At 42.4% G+C, this 26,135-nt stretch overlaps 1 protein-coding gene across 1 annotated transcript in view; it reads right to left on the reverse strand.

Moving 5' to 3' along the window:
* Positions 1–26,135, reverse strand: part of NUDCD3 (NudC domain containing 3) — a 208,249-nt gene that overhangs the window by 62,868 nt on the left and 119,246 nt on the right. Inside the window, exon 3 of the mRNA XM_023740448.1 lies at positions 8,726–8,858. Within this exon, the coding sequence (XP_023596216.1) occupies positions 8,726–8,858 (133 nt within the window). The remainder of the gene's footprint in view (positions 1–8,725; positions 8,859–26,135) is intronic.

Consider the following 26,135-nt stretch of genomic DNA (forward strand, 5'->3'; position numbering starts at 1 on the left):
TGAGATTGTTAACCATTGTCATAGGGCAACATTTGTAGTAACTGTTAAATGAGAAACTATTTTGTTCTGTAAGCCTTCATCTTTAGTGAGAATAACAGCACAACTGGAAGAGCGTAGTCAATGTCACTAAACTGTGCATGTAGAAATTTGTGAAATGGTGTATCTTTGGCTATGTGTATTTTCACCAAAAAAAAAACCTTGAGAATTTAGAGGTTTGATATGTTGGGTTGTTAACCAATGTCATAAAACAACATGCGTACTACTGCTTCACGAGAAACTATTTGTTCTGTAAGCCTTCACCTGAAGTACAATTAAAAAAATAAATAAATAAAAAATAAAAATAAAAGAAACACTATAAAACAAAAGGATACAAGAAAAAGGATGTTTTTGGTAAAGCAAAGACATATACAACTGTGCGACAACAACTTAAAAAACAGAAGTGTGGTTACATGTATATGTATGTATGCATACAAATGTATCGGTAAGTATATATATGGGCATATATAGATCTATCTATATGCAGATGTGTATATGTGTGTGTGTGTGTGTGTGTATATATATATATATATATATAAGTGTATGCACCCATATATATTCATGTATACAATAAAGCACATAGAGGACACAAACACAGATACTTCTTAGACTTAAACATCTCGGGGGATTAGTTTATGGGATCTGAAGGCTTAGGTCCATAGTCTTATGGAACAACTCAGACACAAAGTTTATGTTCTATGTTCTAGTTTGTTGAACAGCGTCTGGGATCTTAGAAGTTGCTAGCTGTTATTTAAGATACAACTATTGGTCTCTATGCATGCAGAGTAAAAGAGAAAGAAGGGAACGAAAGACTCAGAGAAGATACTAATCCACAGGACTGACAGTCTACATGAACCACAACCTTATCTACCTTAGACCAGAAGAACTAGATGGTGCTTGGCTACCACTACTGACCGTTCTAATCAGGAACACAATAGGTGGACCCAGATAGAATGGGAGAAAAACATGGAACAGAACTAAAATTCTTAAAAAGTTCAGACTTACCGGACTAGTTGAGACTGGAGGACTCCTCAAGACTATTGCCCTGAGATACTCTTTAAACCTTGAATCCAAACTATTTCATGAGGTCATCTTTTAGCTAAACAATGGATTGGCTCATAAAATAAACAGTATTACCCAAAAGTACTGTGCTCCTTTACAAAAGCAAAGACAAGGGAGCAAGGGGGCAGGGAAATTAGATTACTGGAAATGGAGAAACCAGAATGGAAATAATGAGAAAGTTGAGAAACTGAAAAATGTAACTAATGTCACTGAACAAATTGTGTAGAAATTTTTAAATGGGAACCTAATTTGCTGTGTAAACTTTCACCAAAAACACAATAAAACAGTTTAATTAAAAATAACAAATCACAAACAGCAAAAGAATACATAAATGGGCCCTCATAAAAATTAGAAACTTCTGTTCATCAAAAGACAAAGTGAAAAGACAATATACCAACTGAGTATCTTCAGAAACCATATATCTGACAAGAATCTAATAACCAATATCTATATAAAACTTCAACAACAACAAAAAGACAAACCAATCATAAAATGGGCAAAGGACTTGAATAGACATTTCACCAAAGAGGACATTCAAATGGCCAAAAACACAAGAAAAGATGCTCAGCATCATTAGCCATCAGAGAGATGCAAATACAAACCACAGTAAGATATCATTTCACTCCCACTAGGATGGCTAAGATTAAAAGAAAAAGGAAAATAAAAATAACAAATGGTGTCAAGGATGCAGGGCAAATGGAACCTTTACCTATTGCTGGTGGGAATACAAAATGATTCAGCCTTTGTGGAAACCAGTATGGCAACTCCTCAAAGAAACTAAAAATAGAACTACCATATGACCCACCACTAAGTATATACCCAAAAGACTTGAAAGCAGAGACTCAAACAGAGACTTGCACACCAATGTTCACTGCACAATAGTCAAAAGGTGGAAACAACCTAAATGCCTAACAACAGATGAATAGATAAACAAAATGTGGTATATACATACACTGGAATACTACTCAGCCTGTAGGAGAAATGAAGTCTTGATGCATGCTACAATATCGATGGAGCTAGAAGACATTATGCTGATTGAAATAAGTCATCACAAAAGGACAAATACTGTATGACCTCACTTATATAAAAAAAATAAGAAAAGGCAAATGTATAGAGAACGAAGGTTATTACTGGTTACCAGGGGTGAAAGGGAGGGGGAAAGGGGGTTAACAGTGATGGAAATACTGCATTGATTAAGGGTAAGGTTGCACAGTAGATTACTGTAATTGCTGTCAATAAGGTGCACACCTATAAAAAGTTGAACTGGCAAAAGTGTGATAGACATGTTTACAATGACGACAAAAAAAAAAAAAAAAAAAAGAGCAGCTGCTGAGGCTGCTTATGTACAACCAGAATGCTCGTGAGATTTGGTTTCTTAGTTTGGAGGTTTAGGGTCATGGTTTCACAGGACATCCCATTTAAATGGCCTGATAACATGTTCAGTGCTTCTGTTCTACCTCCTAGCTCAATGTGTAGTGCCTGGTGTCTTAGAAGCTTGCAAGCGGCCATCCAAGGCATAAATGGTCTTTATTCACCTAGAACAACAGAGGAAGGAAGAGTCAGGAATAGGAGGAGGATGTGGAATGTGTGGCTAATTGCCTCCATGAACGACTGCCTCCTTTGCCGTGAGACCAGAACTGGATAGTGCCCGGCTACCATTACTGAACATTTTAATCAAAGATTCCACAGTAAAATCCTGATCAAAAGGGGGAAAATGCATAACAGAATTTTAAATTTTATGGAATCCAGCCTTAAGAGGCTGGATGAATCCCTGAAACTACTGCCCTCAGATAATCTTTGAACTTTAAACCAAAAATATCCCCTGAAGTCTTCTTAAAACCAAACAATAGTTTAGCTTAACTAGTAAAGAATGCCTACCTTGAGCATTATGCTCTTTGAAGAATTATCTGTATGGGATCAAATTTATAACAGCAACTTGAAAGACTGGATAGGACACTTCGGGGGCTGTGTGAGTGGTGAAGAAACAACTCAGAAAAGGATGGTGGGAATGGTTGTCCAATTCAAAGGATGCAGTCAATGTCACTAAATGGTACAAGTAGAAACGGCTGAATTGGTGTATGGTCTGCTGTGTATATTCTCAACAACAATAAAATGAAATTATATAAAGAATAAAATAAATAAGAACACTTCTGTTAAGGACTGAATTGTGCCTCCCCAAAAAAGTGTGTCAACTTGGCTAGACCATGATTCCCAGTATTGTGTGATTGTCCACCATTTTGTCATCTGATGGTATCTTCCTCTGTGTTGTAAATCCTGCCTCTATGATGTTAATGAGGCAGGATTAGAGGCAATTATATTAATGAGGCAGGACTCAATCTACAAGATTAGGCTGTGTCTTAAGTCAATCTCTTTTGAGATATAAAAGAGAGAAGGGAGCAGAGAGACAGGGGGACCTCATACTACCAAGAAAGCAATGCTGGGAGCAGAGCGCTTCCTTTGGACCCAGGGTCCCTGCCCCTGAGAAGCTCCTAGACCAGGGGAAGACTGATGACAAGGACTTTCCCCCAGAGCCAACCCAGAGAGAGAAAGCCCTCCCCTGGAGCTGGTGCCCTGAATTTGGCTTACAGCCTACTAGGCTGCGAGAGAATAAATTTCTCTTTGTTAAAGCCATCCACTTATGGTATTTCTGTTATAGCAGCACTAGATAACTAAGACAACTTCTGACAGCTCGGTGTGGACATTTAGAGAACAACAGGGAAGCAAGTCCAGGGGAAAAAAATGTGGCTACTGAGAAAAAAAAAACCCTTATGCCAGCAAAACCCAAGAGATACATATAAATAAGCCTATTCCAAAGTTTTAAGTGAGGCAGGAGTAAAAACTCTCAGATCACTAAGAAACTGACAGAAGAATTTTTTTTTTTTTTTTGGTGAAAATATACATAGCCAAAGATACACCACCCATTTCAAAAATTTCTACATGCACAGTTCGGTGACATCGATTACGATCTTCCAGTTGTACTGCTATTCTCACTTTAGATGAAGGTTTACAGAACAAAACAGTTTTTCATTAAACAGTTAGTACCCATGTTGCCCTGTGACAATGGTTAACAACCCCACTACATGTCAACACTGTCCTTACTCAACCTTGGGTTCCCTATCACCAGCTTTCCTGTCCCCTTCTGCCTTCTAGTCCTTGTCCCTGGACTGCTGTGCCCCATTAGTCCCATTTTGTTATATGGGGCTGTCCAATTCCCGGCTGAATGGTGAACCTCGGAAGGGACTTCACCACTGAGCTAGAAGGGGTCTGGGGGCCATACTCTCCGGGTTTCTCCAGTCTCTTTCAGGCCAGTAAATCTGGTCTTTTTTTGGGTGTGTTAGAATTTTGTTCTACATCCTTCTTCAGCTCTGTCTAGAACCCTCTGTTGTGATCCCGGTCAGAGCAGTCAGTGGTGGTAGCCAGGCACCATCTAGCTGTACTGGACTCAGTCTGGTGGAGGCCTTGGTAGCTGTGGTCGATTAGTCCTTTGGACTAATCTTTTCCTCGTATTCTGCTCTCTTCATTCTCCCTTGTTCCGGAAAGGGTGAGACCAGTGGACTATCTTAGATGGCTGCTCACAGGCTTTTAAGACCCCAGATGCTACTCACCAAGGTAGAATGTAGAACATTGTCTTTATAAACTGTGTTATGCCAATTGGGCTAGATGTTCCCCGAGACCATGGTCCCCACAGCCCTCCACCCAGCAATTCAGTCTGACAGAAGAACTTTTAAAAGAAGTTTACAGTGTAATAAGAATGACGGGGCGTGGGTGAGAGGAGTAGGGGAGGACCACTATTGAAGGAGAAAAGGGAAAATGCTGAGCCACATAGGAGAGGAAGTATAACACAAACGTTCAAGGCTTTCACAAAAATGCCAATACTAAGTAAGTCAACGGAAAGCCACTTCTTAGGTCCCAGTGTCATAAACATCTAAAAATGTCCACTATCACCTTGAGCCTTCTCTGAGTGCCAGATGTGAGCATGTCCCACCCTGCATCGCTCTGTCCCTGCCCTGCAATGGGGGGTCCCCACAGGGAGCACAGGCTCGCATCCTGGGCTCTGCACTTCGGAACTATGAAACCTGATCAAGTTGATCTTAATCATTTCCTTGTATGCAAACAGTAACTACCTTCCAGGATTGTGAGGAAGACCAAACTAGAGGGGCTAAGATCTACAAGGTACCTAGACCAGGCCCCAGCGCAGATAAGTTTGAATAAAGAAATCATCCTTTTTTTTTTTTTGGTTTGTTTCTGTATGGCATTAATGGCTAACTGAAATTGCCTCCTTCATTTGCTCACTTTTCTTGTCTGTACCGCTAGGAGAACATCAGCTCTGGACGAGCCATCTTGTCTGTCTGGGTGACCACCATCTCCCCAGCTCCTGGAACAGAGCTGTCACATGGTAGGCAGTTGCTCAAGAAATGCTGAATGCACCAATGAGCAAATTCCTCCTAAAGCGAAAGTGAAGCCCAACATCCAAGAAACTATGAGAAGTCCACCTGAGGGAGGCACATCTGAATTTGAGGCATGGAAGTTTGCCACTAGGCAAGACAAGACAGAGGATTGCTGGGCCCTCCAGCTGGGTGCTCATCCCGGTAGAGCCATGAGACTAAGGCCCCAGTGAGTTGGTGTGCTCAGTGAGAGAATGCTTTTGATGGGCCAGTTCTCATGGGTTGCTGTGGGAAGTGTAGCTAAAACTGTCAAACGGCCTGGGTCTCTTGCATCAAAGAAAGAGAATAATTAGTTTTAAGTTGGGCCTAATACAAGTCCTTTCAGAGGAAATTCCAGAACTTCATGGAGGACTCAGAGCAAGACACTGTCATTTTTTAAGCCAGGTGAATGAAGCATGGTAATCAATACTTTTCATAATTTATTCAACTACATACAAAGCAATCCTACCAAAAAACAAAATGAAAATCAATACCCGACCTACTGAAACCCTAAGAAGATGCTGGACAAGTCACTCCAACAAGCCCTGCCCTTCTCTGGAAAGCTCTCCTGTAGGAAGGTCAGGCATAGCCACCAATGACCTATTAAAAACAGAAAGGAAATAGACATTTGAAGTGTACATTTCTATATGGATGGTCCCTAGTTACCTGGACCAACTTAGATCCTAAAATTATTCTCAGTTCTATAATTCTAAAATTCCAACTGGTCAGGCATCACCTGGTAAGAGATCTATTGGGATGGGAGTAAGAGGTAGTGAGAGGGGATGGGAAGAGAGAGGAAGGGAGAAATAAAAGATAGTTCTGCTTTCTGCTATGTTGGGCCACCTCCAAAACATTTATCTATATCCAAGTTACCTTTTAAAAGTTCAGGTGCTATTTATGTAGCACTGGACAACCAGCTGAGGTTAAGACGGGTTTCACACATTTGACATGGCTGAAAAAGGGAGGGGGGAGTGTTTCTGAATGAAGAAAAAGAAGTGGTTTTGCATCTGTGGTGGAAGGGAGAGACGGAGAGATGAAGACGACAGGCAGTGTCTGTCTTGGCTGCAGGTCTCTAGCAACACCTGCACCCCAAGGAAAGAAGCCGAACAGAGAAGCTGGAAGAGCTGTTCCCATGGGAGACCCATAAGAAAGTGGCACACCAGCAAACGACAAGGAACAACGCAGAGGGGGTGGGACAGCACGCTGGGTCCTAGCAGGGCAGCAAGGATGACAGCCAGGCATGGCTCCAGTCAGGCCATCAGTGTCCTCACAGCAGGCACCACTAACCATGGCAGAGGGCCATGCCTTCAAGCCTGAGATGCCTTCTGGGGGCCCCAAAGTAACCCTCAGAAAGGTTTGCAGAGGACGTTACACAAGAGGGTGCTAGGAGTCAAGGTAGCTGAGCTCACAGCAGAGCCCTCTCACATGCATATTTAACTCATGTGAATGGCAACAAAGCGGGGAGGGGGAGTGGAAGAAGAGAAGATGTGAACAAATAAAGAGGTAGGTAAGGCCTTGGGACATCACCTTGGTGGGCACCTGCCTGTGTATGAGCCTGGGGCGGGCAGGAGCTGTGAACACTTGCTCCCAACCTCCTCTCTACTCTCCATTCTCTTGTGCCTCTTGTTGTGTAAACACGTCGCTACACTGTGAGGTCGGCATTTAAAGTACCATAGAATTATATTACAAATCTTTCCTCTCTGTGATGTACTGGCCATTACCACATACATTCCACACACACAGACACATTACCACACAGGGCTGTGTACACAAAGTCACGTGAACTCTACCTCATGGGCCATATAAAGGATTTTCAAAGGTTACACTGGCAACATGCTTTTCACTCTACATACACATGGACTTCAGAACCAGTCCCTTGGGGAAGGTGTTATTCTACTGTATTCCTCTTTTTAATGTGAATTTACTGGATCCTGGGCTGGTAAGGCCTAGGGAAACTGAAGTTATACATACTATGTGAACATACTTTAGCTACTACCTTAAGTTTAGCTGACCAGACTTTTTGTAAGTGTGATGGTTAAGGCTGTGTGTCAACTTGGCTGGGCAGTGATTCTCAGTGGTTTGGCTGTATGTAATGATGCAGTTTGGCAGTTATGTAATGATGTAGTCATCCTTCACGATGTGATCTGAGGTGATCAGCCAACCAGTTGTAAGGGAAGTTTCCTCAGGGGTGTGGCCTGCATCCAATACACATACAGACATTATGGCAAAGCTTGCTTGCTTGCTCTGGATCCTGTATCTACCTCGTCATCCTCTGACCTCTGGTTCTTGGGACTTGAACCAGTGGCTTGCCATACTGCCTGCCAATCTTGGGATTCATTGGCCTCCGCAGTCTGTGAGCCAGCAGCTTGCCATCAATCTTGGGTCTGCCAGCCCATGCCGCTATGTGAGTCAGGAGAAGCCTCCAGCCTGACACCTGACCCACGGACTTGGGACTTGTCAGCCTCTACGTAACCACATGAGCCATTTCCTTGAGATAAATCTCAATCTCTCTCTCTCTATATATATATACATATATGCTTCACTGCTTTTGCTTCTCTAGAGAATCCAGCCTTAGACAGTAGGGAAGGCTGAAAGCAGATCTATTGTTCAGGAAAAATCTAGAATTCACAAAGGTAATGTTGGCATATTCCATTGAAAACCCAAAGATTCGGTAATCTAAAACTAGGTCCTACGCATGCAGTGACTTTGCTCAGCACACCTGTAAAGGGCCATGAAGGGGAACACAGCATCCAAGGGAAGCTCTACCTCAGAGTAAGAACAGAGGCCTGCTGTCTTCCACTTGGAAAGACATCTGCACACCCACTAGAAGAAACCTAACAGGCAGGAAGGAGGGCAGAAAGCAAAGCAACCACAAGAAGCATATTCTTGGGGCAAAAAAAAAGAATTCAGTAGAAAAATTAAAAACTATGTCACTCAAGTCCTGAAGCCAGATTCCAAAACCACCACCCTCGACACGTCACGTCATATGTTCCTTCCCTGGCAGAGGATCATTCAGTAACAGACTCAGATGGCCCAACTCCTGAAAATGTATAAGACTGCCTTGCTAAATAAAGTTAATGCTCTCTAACTAGCTAATTAAGTCCCCAGTGGACGGCAACCTCTACCACCAGCCACATGTGAGAACAGAGCCAAAGCACCACCCAGTCAAGAGCAACTCTTGCCACCCATCGGGGGCATGTTACCTGCTTCCCTTTCATGATGTGCTTGGGCACTGGCACCTTGACCTCCAGGTCCATGTAGTCTTGCGACCAGATGTAGTTCTCACGGACAGCACCATTGTAACTGTCAGGGTTTTTCTGAAACTGCTCCTGTCGCCTGGGAAAGAGTAAGAGACTTAAATTGCTAACCCATCAAAACACACAGGAGAGGAGCACCACAATCAGCCCAAGTACACACCATTTTTAAGTCCATTTGTAAGAAGGAATCAAAGTTTGAAAATTCACAAAATTATCTAAATCTTATTTGCTTTTGTATCTGGAAACTCCCTCTCTCTTTATGGGTGATTTCTTTTCTAATCTTCCCTACACAGGTCTCCAAGGAAATCACAGGGAGAAAGGGAAAGCTTTAGAGAAGAAACTTGAGTGCAGCATCCTCCTGTTCAGAAAAAGAATCTGCAACCACATGCAAAGGTATAGCCTGATCCTCCCAGTCTTCACAAAGCTTGGGAATCAGGCCTGTTAATTAACCACAGTGCCCTTGTTAATAACATCCTAGGGCTTATAGGTGCTCGGTCTCTTCTAGACTGCCAGGCAGTCCCTCTCTTAAAAACTAAACAAAACGTCAGCCTGAAGCTGCTGAACTTCAGTCCTAATCCAACCCCTAGCCTCTATCTTCTCCAATAAAATCCACAGGATTGAAAAGAAACTGTTTGTGTCATTATTAAAATGTAAGTAACATGTTTAGTGAGACAGCCTAAAAACACCCAAATCAACCAAATCCCATTGTCTACGCCTATTACACATGTAACACGCAATCTAGAAACACCACACAGATACCAATGGGCCTGGCCAAGAAGATGATGCTAAAAAATAAAATATTCACTATAAAACTTAACAATATTAATAATAATGTAAACACTGTATAAAAATAAGCTTAGACTCATATTCCACTATATGAGTTTAAGATGAAGATTAAAGACAAAAGCTTAACCGTGGAGAAGGCAACACCTATGAACACAAAGCACTACAACAGAAGTGCAGCTAAGTCATCTCTCACCAGGCACCTCAAGAGACTAGCAGAAGAAATCTGGCAGGTAGAGAGCCACACAGACATGCAAACAACACATGCATTATGATCCCATTTATATACAAACTGAACATAGAAAAGGAGCTGGGAAGGGGTGAACCTTACTAGCCCCTCACTGCCAGTCAAAAGGTTGGCAGTTCGAATCCATCAGTCGCTCCTTGGAAACCCTATGGGGGCAGTTCTACCCTGTCCTACAGAATCACTAGCAGTCGGAATCGACCCGACCGCAATGGGTTTCTCTTATTTTTTTGGAACCAGTCAAAGAAGGGGACTGGGAATGGTGTTTTGACAAGAATGTATTTACATACTCCTGGTCTACCTTGCAAGAAGCCCTGGTGGAGCAGTGGTTAAGGGCTTGGCCGTTAACTAGAAGGTCAGCAGTATGAACCCACCAGCAGCTTCATGGGAGAAAGATGTAGCAGTCTGCTTCCGTAAAGATTACAACCTTAGAAATCCTATGGCGCAGTTCTACTCTGTCCTACAGGGTCGCTATGAGTCAGAATCGACTCAGTGGCAATGGGTTGGGTCTACCTTGCACACCTAATATGCATGAGGGCCTCCATTACAGCCCAAGTTGTCTAAGCTTTAACCACTTCCTATCCAAAGGAAACAGGAAAAAAAGGGGGGGGGGGAACAGTGACAGTTAAGTGGTGGCTAAAAGTATTTCATCCAGGGATGGTATTCAAAAGTCACCACTGAACATCAGCTGAGCACAGGCACTGGCCAATCAGAATGGATGCAAGCGTTAAACAGCCCACACAGCCAGCCAGTGGCCACTGGGGAAGGTCAGGTCAATGTGGGAGAAACTCTGATTATATACAGGGACATCAAGAGCCACAGCAGGCTCAATGCCTGGGTTCAGTAACATGAGAAAACAGGGTGGGGTAAAAGAAACGAAAATCAATACAGTCATGTGTGGCTTCACATCCACAGTATATTCTGTGAAATAGGACATTATGCGATTTGGACACTGTGCGAACACCATATTACGTACAGGCAGTCCCTTATACACTCAGCCCCACCCTCTGTTCCGCCTGCCTGAGGGGCAGGAACAGGCTGGCTGGCAGCCCCCATCGCTGCTGCCTGCCCACTGGACAAAGCCAGAGAGCTGTATCCACTGGGTAAAAAGAGGCTGGCCTTGCCGGTGCACAGCTGTGGCAAGTGGGGGGGAGGGTCTGTGTACAGCCGGGCACAGGGCAGGGGACACACGGGGGCATGGAAAGGTGGCTGCGGGGACCGAGTAGGGAGCTCGTGTGCAGGTGCCGAGAACGCACTGGCAGTGGTGGCCCTGGATGCTGCTTTGCTGTTAGTGTGGCCCACTTTCTGATCCTGTGCGCTGCTGCTGCCGCCCAGAGCCAGGAGCCCACGAGTGCCCCAGGCCTGACCAGCACCTGCGGCAGGAACAGAGGAGCCGCAGCAGGAGCCAGGAGGGAACTGAGGTGCTGGGGGACTTGGGATGCACGCTGAAGCCCCAGCGCTCGTTCACTCTGGGGGCCTGGGTTTTTTAAATCATTAGGGGGAAATAACAGACAAAAGGAGAGCGACTTACCCTTAAAAAAAAAAAGAAAAAATTTATGGGACCATGGACATATATGCGGTCAGACGTGGCTCAAAAGGACGCTATGCGGCGCATACCTGTATCTTTTAAACGGAGCAGCAAAAAAGTCAGCATGACACAGACGCAACCAAAAAAAGTATTTTCGAAGATTGTTTAGTGATGTAGGGGGAAACTTTCAATACACTATAAAACTGTAAAGAGGACAGTCAACTTTTATGTAGGGTGTAAGTTCAGTTTTCCAAGAAGAAGTATATGTACACATGTACATAAACACACACGCACATTTGTGTATACATTAAAAAAGACTGCAAGGATATACATTAAATCTTAGTGGTTACCTCTAGGGGGTAAAATAACAAGTAATTTGATTTTCTTCTTTGTACCTTTCGGTATTATCCAAATTCCCTACAACATGCAGATATTTTTATAATCAAGAAAAAAGTGGTTCCCTTTAAAAATGTACATAGAGAAGAAAGTTAGAATTACTTGTTAGCCCTCCCTAAAGGCCTCATGTCACATACCTGTCAGCCACACCCTCAGCACTGGCCGAGAACCACCTCCTTTCCCCCAGGAGCTCCCACACTGACTCCCTAACCTCATGGGGTGTGGAGGAGCAGTTTCATTGTCAGCAGAGCCAGCCCACGGCTCACAGGTCACGGACTTGCCCAGGGTCACACGTTTACACAGGGACATGCCCCAGCCAGGATCCCCACCCCATGCTCTTTCTAGTACAGAATCCTCCCCACTTTAGCACCTACTGTAGTGCAAAAATCATGTCTGCACAGATATGCTCAAATATTCAGAGTATTTCCCAAACACTCCAGTAACAGTTAATAGTAGTTACTTCTCAGGAGGGAAACCAAATGGCTTGAGGGTCGGGAGAAAGAGACTTATTTTTCACTGTGTAGGGTTTTGTATCCTGTGCATATATTACCTACTTGAAAATAATCAAAGTTACAAAAACACATACATAAAAATATCCCCCTTCCCCCACAGATGTAAAATGGTACAACCACTGTGGAAAACAAGTTTGGCCGTTCCTCAGAAAGTTGAACATAGAACTACCATATGATCCAGTAATTCCAATCCTAGGTATATACCCAGAAGAAATGAAAGCAGGAACGCAAACAAGAAACCTATAAACCAATGTTCATTGCAGCACTTTTCACAATAGCCAAAAGGTGGAGAAAAGTCAAGTAGCCATTAAGGGAAGAATGGATAAATAAAATGTGGTATACACACACAATGGGAATATTACTCAGTCATAAAAAGAAATGAAGTCCTGATGCATGCCACTCACTACATGAATGAACCCTGAAAACATTATGTGGAGTGAAATAAGTCAATCACAAAAGATCAAATATTGTATGACCTCACTTATATGAAACAGGTAAATGTACAGAAACCAAAAATTACTAATGGTTACTAGGGGTAGGAAGGAGAGGGAAAAGGACAATTTTTGCTTAGGGAGTACTGAGTTTATGTTAATGATGGTAGAATGATTTGGAAAAGGATAGCGAGAATAGCTGTACAGCTTGAAGAATGTAATCAATGTTACTGAATTGTACGCGTACAAACAGTTGACACGGCATATGTTTTGTTATGTATATTTTCATCACAATAAAATATAAATAAATGAATAAATAAATAACTTCCCTGGCCAAAACAAACACAGGCAAATCAAGACCAACACGGCCCTGGCACTTGATAGGCCAAACACAGGGTTGGACCAGAGATCAGGGGACCACCATGAAGACCCACCCAAAAGGGAGGGAAGAAGAAGCAGCTATTTGAAGACAGAAAGAGCACAGGGGCCAGTACAGTACCTAGGTAGATAGCTATTTCTAATAATACAACAATCGTGGAGCCAATATAATCTAGTTCTTAAAAAGTACCAAGTGTCTGCATGGGCCCTAGGGCCAGAACAACCACAGACAACAAAGCCTGGGATGCACGACACTGGGGTTGGCCCTCCTCAAGGGGCAGAGTGCCACTCTCAAACTGGGCACGCGGAGCTCTAGCTAGGACCTCTGCCGCCCTCCACCTGCCTCCTGAATGCCCACATCAAGGCAGAAGGAACTCCCCTCCACCAGACAGGACAGTCTCTGCCCAGCCAGAACCATGAGGATGAGCAGTGGGGGCCCGGAGAGTGGGGTCCATCCACGGCTATCCAGCTCCCTGTTCACCCTGCATATACCCTGCATCCTCTACCAATGGAGGCTGGAGAATCACTCCAAAAGACGCCTAAAATGGCTCCCATAACAGCCCTAGAGAGTTGTTGGGTGCTTTTTTTAATTCTCTGAATCCACACTCACTTTAAATAAAGTTGATTATTTCCAGTTGACAGTATGTAAAAATAAACTTCCTTCATTTACTTCTCGGCTCCTGTCATTTGCAGGTGGCTCTGAGAGCCCCCACCTGCGTCAATCAGTCCAGCAAAGCCATCCAGGCTGGAAAGCCATGGGCTACCACTACCACTGCAGGCTGGGGACACAGAGGTGGGGAGGTGCCTGCAGCCAAGAATGGTGGGGGCAGGGAGCAAGGGTGAGGGCGGGGAGGCGGGGGAGTGAAAATCTATGCTTCAATACATGGGCGGGAGTAAGAAAATTAGTCAGTAGCCAGGGTGCAGATTATGGAGTAAGCTTCATGGCAACCCCCACACTCAATGAGCCCAGAATCAGGCCAGATAACAAGGTTATAAATACGTTAAAGGAAAAACAACCCAGGCTCCTCCGCCTGGTGCTGTGGGCAGCCAAGGCCCCGTCTCCATGAGGACAGCCTGGCACGGAAGCTGTCAGATCTTCCAGCAGACTGCAGGGCGTGGGTTCTGCTGAGCAGGGAAAATGCTCAGCTCCAAGTCCCCTGCCATCAATGGGGACCGGAGGCTCACATGGTCTGGGTGTGCCTGGCCTGGTAGACCCTACACAAAACTGAACTCACATCTCCTGCTTGGCCAGGGCCCCAAACCCATCCCACCAGCAGCTCTTAGGGACACTGTGGCGTCTCCTGGCACCTCACTTCCGTATCTGTGTGCCGGTTGTTGTTGTTTTTAGGTGCCACTGAGTCAGCTCCAACTCATAGTGACCCAATGTACAACAGAACGAAATACTGCCCGATCCCACACCATCCTCATAATCGTTGTTATGCTTGAGCTCATTGTTGCAGCCACTGTGTCAATCCATCTCGTTAAGGGTCTTCCTCTTTTTCACTGACCCTCTACTTTACCAAGCATGATGTCCTTCTCCAGGGACTGGTCCCTCCTGATAACACATCCAAAGTATGTGAGACAAAGTCTCACTATCCTTGCTTCTAAGGAGCATTCTGGCTGTACTTCTTCCAAGACAGATTTGTTTGCTTTTCTGGCAGTCAAGGGTATATTCAATATTCTTCACCAATACCATAATTCAAAGGCCATCAATTCTTCTTTGGTCTTCCTTATTCATTGTCCAGCTTTCACATGCATATGAGGCGGCTGAAGTACCCATGGCTTGGGTCAGGCACACCTTAGTCCTAAAAGGGACATCTCTGCTTTTGAACAGTTTAAAGAGGTCTTTTCCAGCAGACTTGCCTAATGCAATGTGTCCTTTGATTTCCTGACTGCTGCTTCCGTGGGAATTGATTGTGGTTCCAAGAAAAATGAAATCCTTGACAACTTCAATATTTTCTCCGTTTATCATGATGTTACTTATTGGTCCAGTTGTGAGGATTTCTGTTTTCTTTATGTTGGGTGTAATCCATACTGAAGGCTGCAGTCTTTGATCTTCAGCAGTAAGTGCTTCAAGTCCTCTTCACCTTCTGCAAGCAAGGTTGTGTCATCTGCATAATACTAAATGAGTCTTCCTCCAATTCTGATGCAGTGTTCTTCTTATATAATCCAGCTTTCAGATTATCTGCTCAGCATACAGACTGAGTAAGTATGGTGAAAGGATACAACCCTAACGCACACTTTTCTTGATTTTAAACCACACAGTATCCCCTTGTTCTATTCAAATGACTGCCTCTTGGTCTATGTACAGGTTCTCATAAGCACAATTAAGCGTTCTGGAATTTCCATTCTTCACAAAGTCATGCATAATTTGTTATGATCCACCCAGTCAAATGCCTTTGCACGGTCAATAAAACATAGGTAAACATCTTTCTGCTATTCTCTGCTTTCAGCCAAGATGCATTTGACATCACCAATGACATCCCTCATTCCACATCCTCTTCTGAATCCAGCCTAAATTTCTGGCAGTTCCCTGTCTGTGTACTGCTGCAACCTTTTTTGAATTATCTTCAGCAAAATTTTACCTGCATGTGATATTACTGAGATTGTTTGGTAAGTTCTGCATTCTGTTGGATCACCTTTCCTTGGAATGGGCACGAATATGGATCTCTTCTAGTTGATTGGCCAGGTAGCTGTCTTCCAAATTTCTTGGCATAGACGAATGAGCACCTCCAGTGCTGCATCCCTTTGCTGAAATATCTCTATTTGTATTCTGTCTGTCTTAGGCTGGGTTCTCTAGAGAAGCAAAATCAGTAAAGTGTATAAATATACAGAGAGATTTATATCAAGTCAATGGCCCACGTGGTTGTAGAGGCTGGAACACTTCAAGTCCGTGGCTCAGGACAGAGGCTTCTCCTGATTCATGTAGCCGCAGGGGCTGGTGAATCCAAGATCGGCAGGTCAGAGAGCAAGAGTTCACAGGGTGCAAAGATGGACAAATCCCAGGATCAGCAGGCAAGACCACAGGTAAGCTGTTACCTCAAGTCCCAAGAACCAGAGGTCAGAAGAACAGGGGCCAGCTGCAGGATCCAGAGTAAGCAAAAGTCCATGAGCCCTGCCAGAAGGTCCACCCATATTCGATGCAGGCAATATGCCCAAGGAAACTCCTCCTCAACTGACTGGCCATTCACAGTAGATCCCATCATGGAGGTGATCACACCACATCAAATCTCATCATGGAAGTGATCTCAACATCCCACGACTGCCAAACCACTGAGAATCATGGCCCAGCCAAGTTGACACACAACCCCAACCATCACACTGTCTATTCTTGGAGCCTTGTTTTTTGCCAATGCGTTCAGCACACCTTGGACTCCTTTCTTCAATACCATGGGTTCTTCATCATATGCTACCTACTGAAATCACTAAACATCAACCAATTCTTTTTGGTATAGTGACTCTGTGTATTCCTCCCATCTTCTTCTGATGTTTCCTGAATCATTCAATATTTTGCCCATCAAAAAAAAAAAAACCAAACCGGATGCCATCAAACCAATTCCGACTTACAGCGACCCTATAGGACAGACTAGAACTGCCTCATAGGGTTTCCAAGGAGTGGCTGGTGGATTCAAACTGCCGACCTTTTGGTTAGCAGCCATAGATCTTAATCCTTCAATACTGCAACTCAAGACTTTAATGCTATTTGAAATAGCGGTGGCACAGCTTCCCGCATCACAGCAACACGCAGGCCACCACAGTACAACAAACTGACAGATGAGTGGTGGTGTGGGCTAGTACTAGGACCAAATGTCCTGTTTTGTTTTGTTTCGCTTTGTCGTGTTTTTAAAACTGAAGGATCAGAGACTGTACTGAGTTTAGAACAGTTAGTGGCAAGTATGATAAATGGTGGGTAAGAGGAGGTCAAAGCCATCATCTAAAGATCTGGCGTCCCAAACAGGTAAAGGGCTTTATAATTCAACAGGGTGGGACAGCTGCCACCCTCCAGCCCTTCCCAGAAGGGAGGGACACCCATAGCAGCTCACCATCTGAAGGGGCCAGGGGCTTGGTTCCCCAGGTCACAGCCAGGGAGTCCAAAGCGGTGGTGTTCTGAACAAGAAGGTCACTTCTCAGGGGACGGCTCATCACCTTGGCAGTCTCCCTGGAATCCAGAGGAAAACAGTCTCTCCCTAAGGACAGACCCTTAGTGCCCTGGACCAGCCCACCCTGCTCTCCAACCTCTGTTCTCCCGCACCCATGCATTCCTGGGCACCTTCTGAAGATTCATGCCTCTGGTCTTCCCTCTACAAATGTATACTCAACCTTCATGATTTAATGAAAACCATCTCCTCTGAACCTCTGACAATGCCTCCCCTCCTCTATCAGCAACCCCACAGCCAGAGCCACTGCCCTCTTCAATGCCCAGGTGTGAGCATTCACCCCACTGACTTACCTGCTGACACCCCTGTGCCCTCCACCAAGTGGGAGGCACCTTCAAGGGGGGGGCCATGGCTCCCTGTGTGCTTCAGATGCTCAGCCCAGGACAGGGTGTGCAAAGGCAGTTTCACAAACAGAGCTCTCCATTTCACTTCCAGGCTCACCACTCCTACCACATCCCACACCAGATGAGCGTTCCTGCAACAACTCAACTCCACGCAGCTCTCATTTCCACCTTCCTCACAACTCTCTGCGGTCCCCATGGCCCATGCGATGAAGCTAAATGCCTTAGTATGGCATTCAAGACTTTCACGATTCAGTCTCCACTGCTCTTTCCTACTTCGTTTCCTTCTTCTCCCCAAAATAAATCCTCTTCTACTCTAGTCAACTACCCTCTTCTGATCAAGTCTCCTGTCCTTGCTCAGTAGTCTCACACTTAAGATTTATCAAAATCCTTTCTACCTGGTAGAAATACAGTGATTTTCTTCCGGGTTTCTGCTTTTTCCAAACTTTATAAAATGAGCATTGTTATAAGAATTGCCCCCACCCTCTGCGGCCCAACTCCCCTGCCTCTAAAGTCTGCTAACATTTACTGTCAGTAGGGCCCACTTCCCGCTCATCCTTCCCTGCCTCTGCTTCTAAGTCCTGTGTGTATAAGCCTTAACCTTTCTAGGGACATGAACTCTCCTGAATCATATCCACCTGTACTGGCCTCAGTACTCAGGCAACAACAAGAAATGCATCTACAGCCTGGCCCATGTCCTGGACCTGCTGCTGCGACTATAGCAAGGAAAGTCATGCCTATGGTAAGGAAGGCCGTGCCTACCTGCAATTCTAGGGGCCCAGGCACACCTGAGTCAACAGGGGCAAAGACCTAAGCTTGTGTTCTGCCCTGCCACTGCCTCACTTTCTTCACCTCTGCAGGCTTTCCATGTTCCCACCTGGTAAGGGAAGGGGGTAAGCCTAGATCACCTAAAGTCACCACCAACCCTAACTGCACATTTAAACTGCAGCCTCCACAGCTAGCCACCCACTGACAGGGGCTCTGCTGAAAGCCATTCTTGCTTCCAACACAGACTACTGGGCCCATCCCCTTGGGCTTATCTGACTGTATTTTCATCCTACCCCTGGGAATCACTCCCTCCACCCCCCACCCCCAGCACCTCCTTCAAAGTTCTTTCTCTGGAAGGCTGAGCCTCCCTGCCTGATTTCCTCTGATGCTCCCCCTACCTGATACTTTAATTTCATTGTTGCTTACTCTTTATTTCTAAGCTCATTCTTCTTTACTAGTGTATAGGCGACCAGTTCATTAGGTCAACACTAATGAAGAGTTCTATTTTCTAGACCAATGACAAGATCATTCAGATCACTTGGCCACCATGCTGCCTCAGCCAGAAAACACATGCCAATCCCCAAATTACAGGCCATGTGTCAGCACGTCATACGATTCAAACTCCTCCACACCAGCATCTGGATAGTATGAGCTTTTCTTTAAATGTTGTACTTACACTTACCCAAATAATATCTATTTACATGTTCCATTTGAAAGCAGTATCCAAAGATTTTAAGAACACAAGCTCTTAAATAACACCGTCTGAGTTCAAATCCTGGTTTCACTATGCACCAACTATGTGATCTTAAGGTATTTAACCTCTCTGTGCCTTGTTTCCTTACCTGTAAAATGGGAATACTAACAACAGCTATCTCAAAGGGTGGTCGTGAGGAATAAATGAGACACACTATGTAAAATGGTTAAAACAGAGTTTACATAGTAAACACTTATTAAGTGTTAGGTATTCTTATTCAGTGTTTTCCCGTTAAAATAATCTTTGGCTGTTTTATGAATAAGGGAATTATTTTTAGGCATAACGGATAATTCTTGAACCACTGAGACATTTAGAAACAAAGTTATGCATTTTGTCTAATAATTCTACACTTTTACCTGAGTTTCTTTTTTTAAAAAAATCTAAGTATAATTTTATCTATATCTCATATCACCAGCTTAGTCTAGAATATCTTGTGCATTTACAACAAACTGGTTTTCCAAAAACAGTGACCTGCCTACTTCAAAAGACAATGATGGTCCACTAAAGGATCCAGAGTTCATTGGAGAATGGCCAATTCCAAATCTGGGGCAGGTGTATATGTGGTGAGCCTGAGAGATCTTGTCCTACCAGAAAGCAAGCAAGCTATTGAGACTATTATGGCCATGTGAAAAGGACGTAGGAACCAACCCAAAGGGGCTCCCACTGCCCAAAGATGGAACGTTCTGAACATCAAAAAGAATAATGTCCACAAAGGGCTACAACACGTGATGTATTTTAAAATCCATGAGCTCATAAAACAAAAACCTTATTGGTCACCTTCAGTGATCTGAGTACAACTCATTCTGAAAATTAATAAATAGTTCTAAAGGAACCGTAATTCTGAAAAACTAAAAAGTCAATCAGAAAATTCTTCTTATATAAGAATTCCAGATAATAAGAAGATAGCAGAGTAAACAGACCATCATTCCAACCTTCCCTCACAAATAAACAAGAAATACAACAAAGAAACAGTGCTCAGCCTTGAGGGACTCTGGATAGGGAAGCAGAGGATAGCACCCCAAGCTTAAGCTCTAAAATCAACAAGGCAGACCACCCCTGGGGTCTCTTTGGAGCATGTCAGCATCTCCTGCACCCAGACACTGTTAGCTGCAAACTTGCTGCATACTGCTACAGAAGGCCCCTGTAATGGAATCTGTTCCCATAGTCAACACTCTGCCTCTCTATGCACCCCATAGCTCAGGCCTCTGAAACCAATAGGACAGACTTCCCTGGGGACAGGGATAGATTACCCAATAAGGTATGCACGGGCTTACTTGTTGTTACTTACTAACCTGTAGTGCACAATTTCACCTGTTTTTCAGCACATCAAAGCTGCGGTGGAGGCTACACCCACAGCTGACATACTGTGGGGAAGAGGAAGTTCGGATAGCAATGAGGCAAACCTCCCTGGGAGTTTGTTCTTAGTGTGACAGCTCTTCTCCGACCCAGTAACTGTCAGATGCTGGGCTGATACAAACACCTACAAAAGGTTCCCTACAGTAGAGCCAGGAGGCGAGTCACCTAAGTAGATACTGCTCCCCCCACCAACACAGGACCACTGGGGCAAAACTGGAGACACTTAACCCTGAAGGGGGATCGATGGGTGTGGGTTTTCTGACTGAAACAGAGAAGGGAAGGAAGTAATAACCAGAGAGGGTACTGCAGCCCCTATGGGACAGATTGATTAGTGTTCCGTTTCTCACCTCAGTGGCGGTGCCTGCTGGTGGACAGACTGACCACAGTGTGTTCACTGGTGGGTTTAGGAGACACTGAAAGTTGAAAACCGAGATCTGGAACTTTCAAATCCTAATTAAGCCAGGGAAGGAGAAGGAACCATCACAGACAGGGAGAAGAAATCATAAGCAAAGGCCAAAGGCTCTGCTTGCCTAAGTTTTTGTGCAGAAAGTAGCGCAGGCAAAAACACCAAATACTGGGGGAAACTTAAAAAAGTTAACACCCTCGAAAATTCCAATGACCAAACAAATAATCACAAGACATACAAGGAAAAGAGAAAAGGATGGACCATCCAAATACACATGAAGAAGGGAGTGAAAGCGCATCTACAGAAGACTAAATAATGAAAAGAATGGAAGAAGAGACTAGAACAATGTTAAACATAATTAAATAATTAAGGAAAACACAAAAGAAGATCTAAAATAAGAAAAAATGCAAGAACAGAAAAAGGATTTGAAAAAAGAGATAAAAAGAAACAAATCAGAAATATTGTAACTGAAAGGGACAATAACTGAAATGAGAAACTCAATAGAAGAATTTAACAGATTTAATTAGGCAAAGAAAGAATCAGCAAATTAGAGAATAAAATAGCTAAATTACAGAGGCTGGAGAACAAGAAGAATGGAAAGGCTCAATTTAATGGAATTATATGACAATATCAAGAGGCCTAATGTACTTATCATGGGAATTCCAGAAGGACGTGTGAGAAAACTACAGAAAGATTATTTGAAAAAATAATGACAGACAATTTCCCCATTCTGATGAAGGATATAAATCTACAAATCCAAAAAGCTAAAAGAACCCCTAGCAGAATAAAACCAAACAAATCTACAGTGAGACACATCATAGTGCAAGCTCTCAAAAAGTAAGGATAAAGACAGGATCCTGAAAGCAGTGAGAGAGAAAGCAAACAGTTACAAAGGATCACCAATAAGATGAAATGCTGATTTTTCCTCAGAATCACTGGAGGCCAGAAGGCAATGGAATGAACTATTTAAAGTGCCAAGAGGAAAAAAAAAAAAAACTGCCAACAAACAATACTAAACCAGGAGAAAATGTCCTTCAAGAATGAGGATGAAATTAAAATATTCCCAAACAAAAGCCGAGAGAGTTCATATCACTCAGACTAGCCCTATGAAAAATACGAATGGAAGTTCTGCAGATGGAAAAGACACTAGAAAGTAATTCAAAGCCATACATAAAAAGAAAGATCCCTAATAAAAGGAATTGCATGGATAAGTATAAGGACTAGTAATAAAGTGTTCACGTTCCATAATTCTAATTGTTTTGTCCTGCATGCTTTTAATAACAAATGTATAAAAAGGAGAAAATTATGTTACAGGGCAAATCAAATATAAAGAGGTAATTAATGATGACAACAAAATGGTAGGATGAGCAGTATCGAGTAAGTATAGAATTTCTTGTATGTTATTGAATTTTAGTTGGTACCAACACACCCTAGGATGTTATAAATACAAGCTGGTAACAATAAGAAAGGAGAAGGGAGCCAAAGTGGCTCACTACAATAAAACAACAAGACATAAAAGCAGGGAGTAGTAAAGAACAAAGACAAAAAAGCTTAAGTCACACAAAAACAAATAACAAATGGCAGAAGTAAGTCACTCCTTATTGGTAATTACAGTGAATGTAAACAGACTAAGTGCTCCAATCTAAAGGCAGAGAATGGCAGAATGAATTAAAAAAAAAAAAATCCAACAATATGCTGTTTACAGGAGACACACCTTAGACCCAAGAACACAGATGGAAAGTGAAAGGATGAAAAAAACTATTCCATGTAAATAATAACCGAAAGAGAGCAGGGGTGGCAACCTTAACATCTGACAAAGTACACTTTAAGACAAAATCTGCCAAAAGAGATAAAGACAGACATTATATAGTCCATGAATCAAGAAGATTTCAACATCATAAATATATATGTACCCAACAATGGAGCACCTAAAATATAAAAAGCAAGCACTCATAGAATTGGAGAAACAGCAATACAATAATATTTGGAGACTTCAATGCACCACTTTCAATACTGGACGTAACATCTAGGAGGAAGATCAACAAGGAAACAGAGGATCTGAATTACACTATAAATCAATCAGACTTAACAGACATATATAGAACACTTCACCCAAAAACAGCACAATACACATTCCACTCTACTGCACGTGGACCATTATCATGGATAGACCACATGTTAGGTAACAAAGCAAGTCTCAATAAATTTAAAAAGAATGAAATCATACAAAATATTTTCACTGACCACAACAGAGTGAAAAATCAGTAACAGGAAAGAAAATGGAAAATGCACAAACATATGGAAATTAAACAACACACTAGTAAAATACCTATGATCCAGGAAGAAATCACAAATCTCTTAGCGTCAAATGAAAATGAACGCACAATATACCAAAACTTAGAAAAGGCAGCTAAGGCAGTACTCGGAGGAAAAATTACAGCAATAAATGCCTATATGAAAAAAGAAAAAAGGTATCAAAATCAACACTCTAACTCAATAACTTGAGGAACTAGAAAGAGAAGAGCAAACTAAGCATAAAACTACCAAAAGAAAGAAAATAACAAAATCAGAGGAGAAAAAATTAAAGTCAAAATCAGAAAAACAATAGACAATCAACAAAACCAGAGATTAGCTTGCTGAACAGATCAATAAAATTGACAAACTTTTAGCTAGACTAACAAAAAAAAGAGAGAAAAGGTTTAACTGATCAAAATAAGAAAGAGAAGACATTACCATATTTTTATGAAAATAATGCCCATGTTGCTCATTTGCCAACTGCACCCTCCTCCCCAAAAGTACTTTCGGAGTGTGCTACACTAATTTTTTTATAACAATATCTAAAAAAAAAAAAAACAACGGCATGCTGCACTTAGAAAAATACCTTGCCAGGGTAGGGCACAGTTGGCAAAAAAACTAATGCACGTATTATTTGCATAAAAATACAGTACAATTGATCTAACAGAAATAAAGAGAAATATGACAGAATATTATGAACAACTGTACAGAAACAAACTGGGAAACCTAGATGAAATGGACAAACTCTTAGAAGCATACAACCTACCCAAACTGACTCAAGAGGAAATAGAAAGTTTCAACAGACTCATAACAAGTCAAGAGATTGAATTAGTGATCAAAAACCTCCCCCCGCCGACCTTCCCCCAAAAAAGTCCTGGATCAGATAGCTTCACTGGGGAATTCCACCAAACTTTTGGAGAAGAGTTGACAGCAATCCTGTTTAAACTTTTACAAAAGAAAGAAAAGGAAGGAATACTCCCTAATTCATTCTATGAAACAAACATAACCATGATACCAAAACAAGGCAAAAATACCACAAGAAAAGAAGATTACAGGCCAATATCCCCTAGGAATATAGATGCAAAAATCCTTGCCAAAATACTAGCGAATGGAATCCAACAGTATATTAAAAGAGTTATATACCATGACCAAGTGGGCTTTATTCCAAGAATGCAGGGATGGTTCAGCATCAGAAAATCAATCAACATAACACACTACATCAATAGAATAAAGGAAAAAAAAAAAAAACCACAGACAAGATCCCCTCTATGGATGCAGAAAAAGCATTTGATAAAATCCAAAATCCTTTCTTGATGAAAACCCTAAAGAAGACTAGAATAAAAGGGAAATTCCTCAATATGATTCATGGCATATATGAAAAAACCAACATTATACTTGGTGGAGAAAAACTGAGAGCTTTCCCCTTGAAATCAAGAACAAGCCAAGGTTGCCCACTCGCACCTCTTCTATTCAATATTGTATTAGAAGTCTAACCCAGAGCAATAAGACAAGAAAAAGAAGTAAAAGGTATTCAGATTGGAAAAGAAGAAGTAAAATTAACTCTATTTGCAGATGATATGATCCTATATATAGAAAATCACAGAGTCCACAAGAAAACTGCTAGCACTAATAGAGGAATTTAGCAAAGTTACAGGGTACAAGGTCAATAAACAAAAACCAGTTGGGCTTCTATACACCAGCAATGAGAAATCTGAAAGGAAAATTAGGGAAACAACTCCTTTTACAATCGCATCTAAGCGAATAAAATACCTAGAAATAAATTTAACAAGGGACAGGAAAAACTTACACAATGAAAACAATAAAACTGGTGAAAGAAATTAAAGATGACTTAAATAAACAGAAAGATGTTCCATGTTCTTAGGCTGGAAGACTTAATATTGTTAACATGGCACTACTACTCAAAGCAATCTATAGATTCAATGCAATCCTGATCAAAATTCTAACAGGCTTCTTTACGGAAATGGAAAAACCAATCCTCAACTTTATAAAGAATGGCAAGAGGCCCCAAATAACTAAAGCAATATTGAAAGAGAAGAACAAAGAAGGAGGACGGGCACTTTCTGACATTAAAACATATTATACAAAACTGAAACAAAACCCATATCTCACACCATGTACAAAAACTAACTCAAAATGGATCAAACACTTAAAAATCGAAAACGGTAGAGATCATGAAAGAAAAAATAGGGACAATGCTAGGAGCCCTAATACATCGCATAAACACAATACAAACCATAAGTAACAATGCACAAGCACCAGAAAAGAGACTAGATAAATGGGAGCTCCTAAAAATCAAACACTTATGCCCATCCAAAGACTTCACCAAAAGAGTGAAAAGGCAACCTACTGACTGGGAAAAAAATTTTGGCTACAACAAATCCGATCGGAGTTTAATCTCTAAAATCTACAAGATACTCCAAAACCTCAACAGCAAAAAGACAAATAACCCAATGAAAAAATGGGCAAAGGATATAAACAGGCACTTCAACAAAGAACATATTCAGGCAGCTAACAGACACAGGAAGAAATGCTCACAATCATTAGCCATCAGAGAAATGCAGATCAAAACTACAATGAGATATCATCTCATCCCAACAAGGCTAGCATTAATCCAAAAAACACAAAATAACAAATGCTGGAGAGGCTGTGGAGAGACTGGAACACTTATACACTGTTGGTGCAAATGTAAAATGGTACAACCGCTTTGGAAATCGATTTGGCGCTTCCTTAGAAAGCCAGAAATAGAAGTACCATATGATCCAGCTATCCCGGTCCTTGGAATATATCCTAGAGAAACAAGAGACGTCACACGAATAGATATATGCACACCATGTTCATCGCAGCACTGTTCACAATAGCCAAAAGATGGAAGCAACCTAAGCGCCCATCGATGGACGAATGGATAAACAAACTATGGTATATCCACACAATGGAATACTATGCAACGATAAAGAACAATGATGAAGCTGTGAAACATCGTATAACT

This window comes from Trichechus manatus, unplaced genomic scaffold, assembly GCF_000243295.1.
Source record: "Trichechus manatus latirostris isolate Lorelei unplaced genomic scaffold, TriManLat1.0 scaffold00155, whole genome shotgun sequence".
In the NCBI taxonomy this organism is placed as follows: domain Eukaryota; kingdom Metazoa; phylum Chordata; class Mammalia; order Sirenia; family Trichechidae; genus Trichechus; species Trichechus manatus.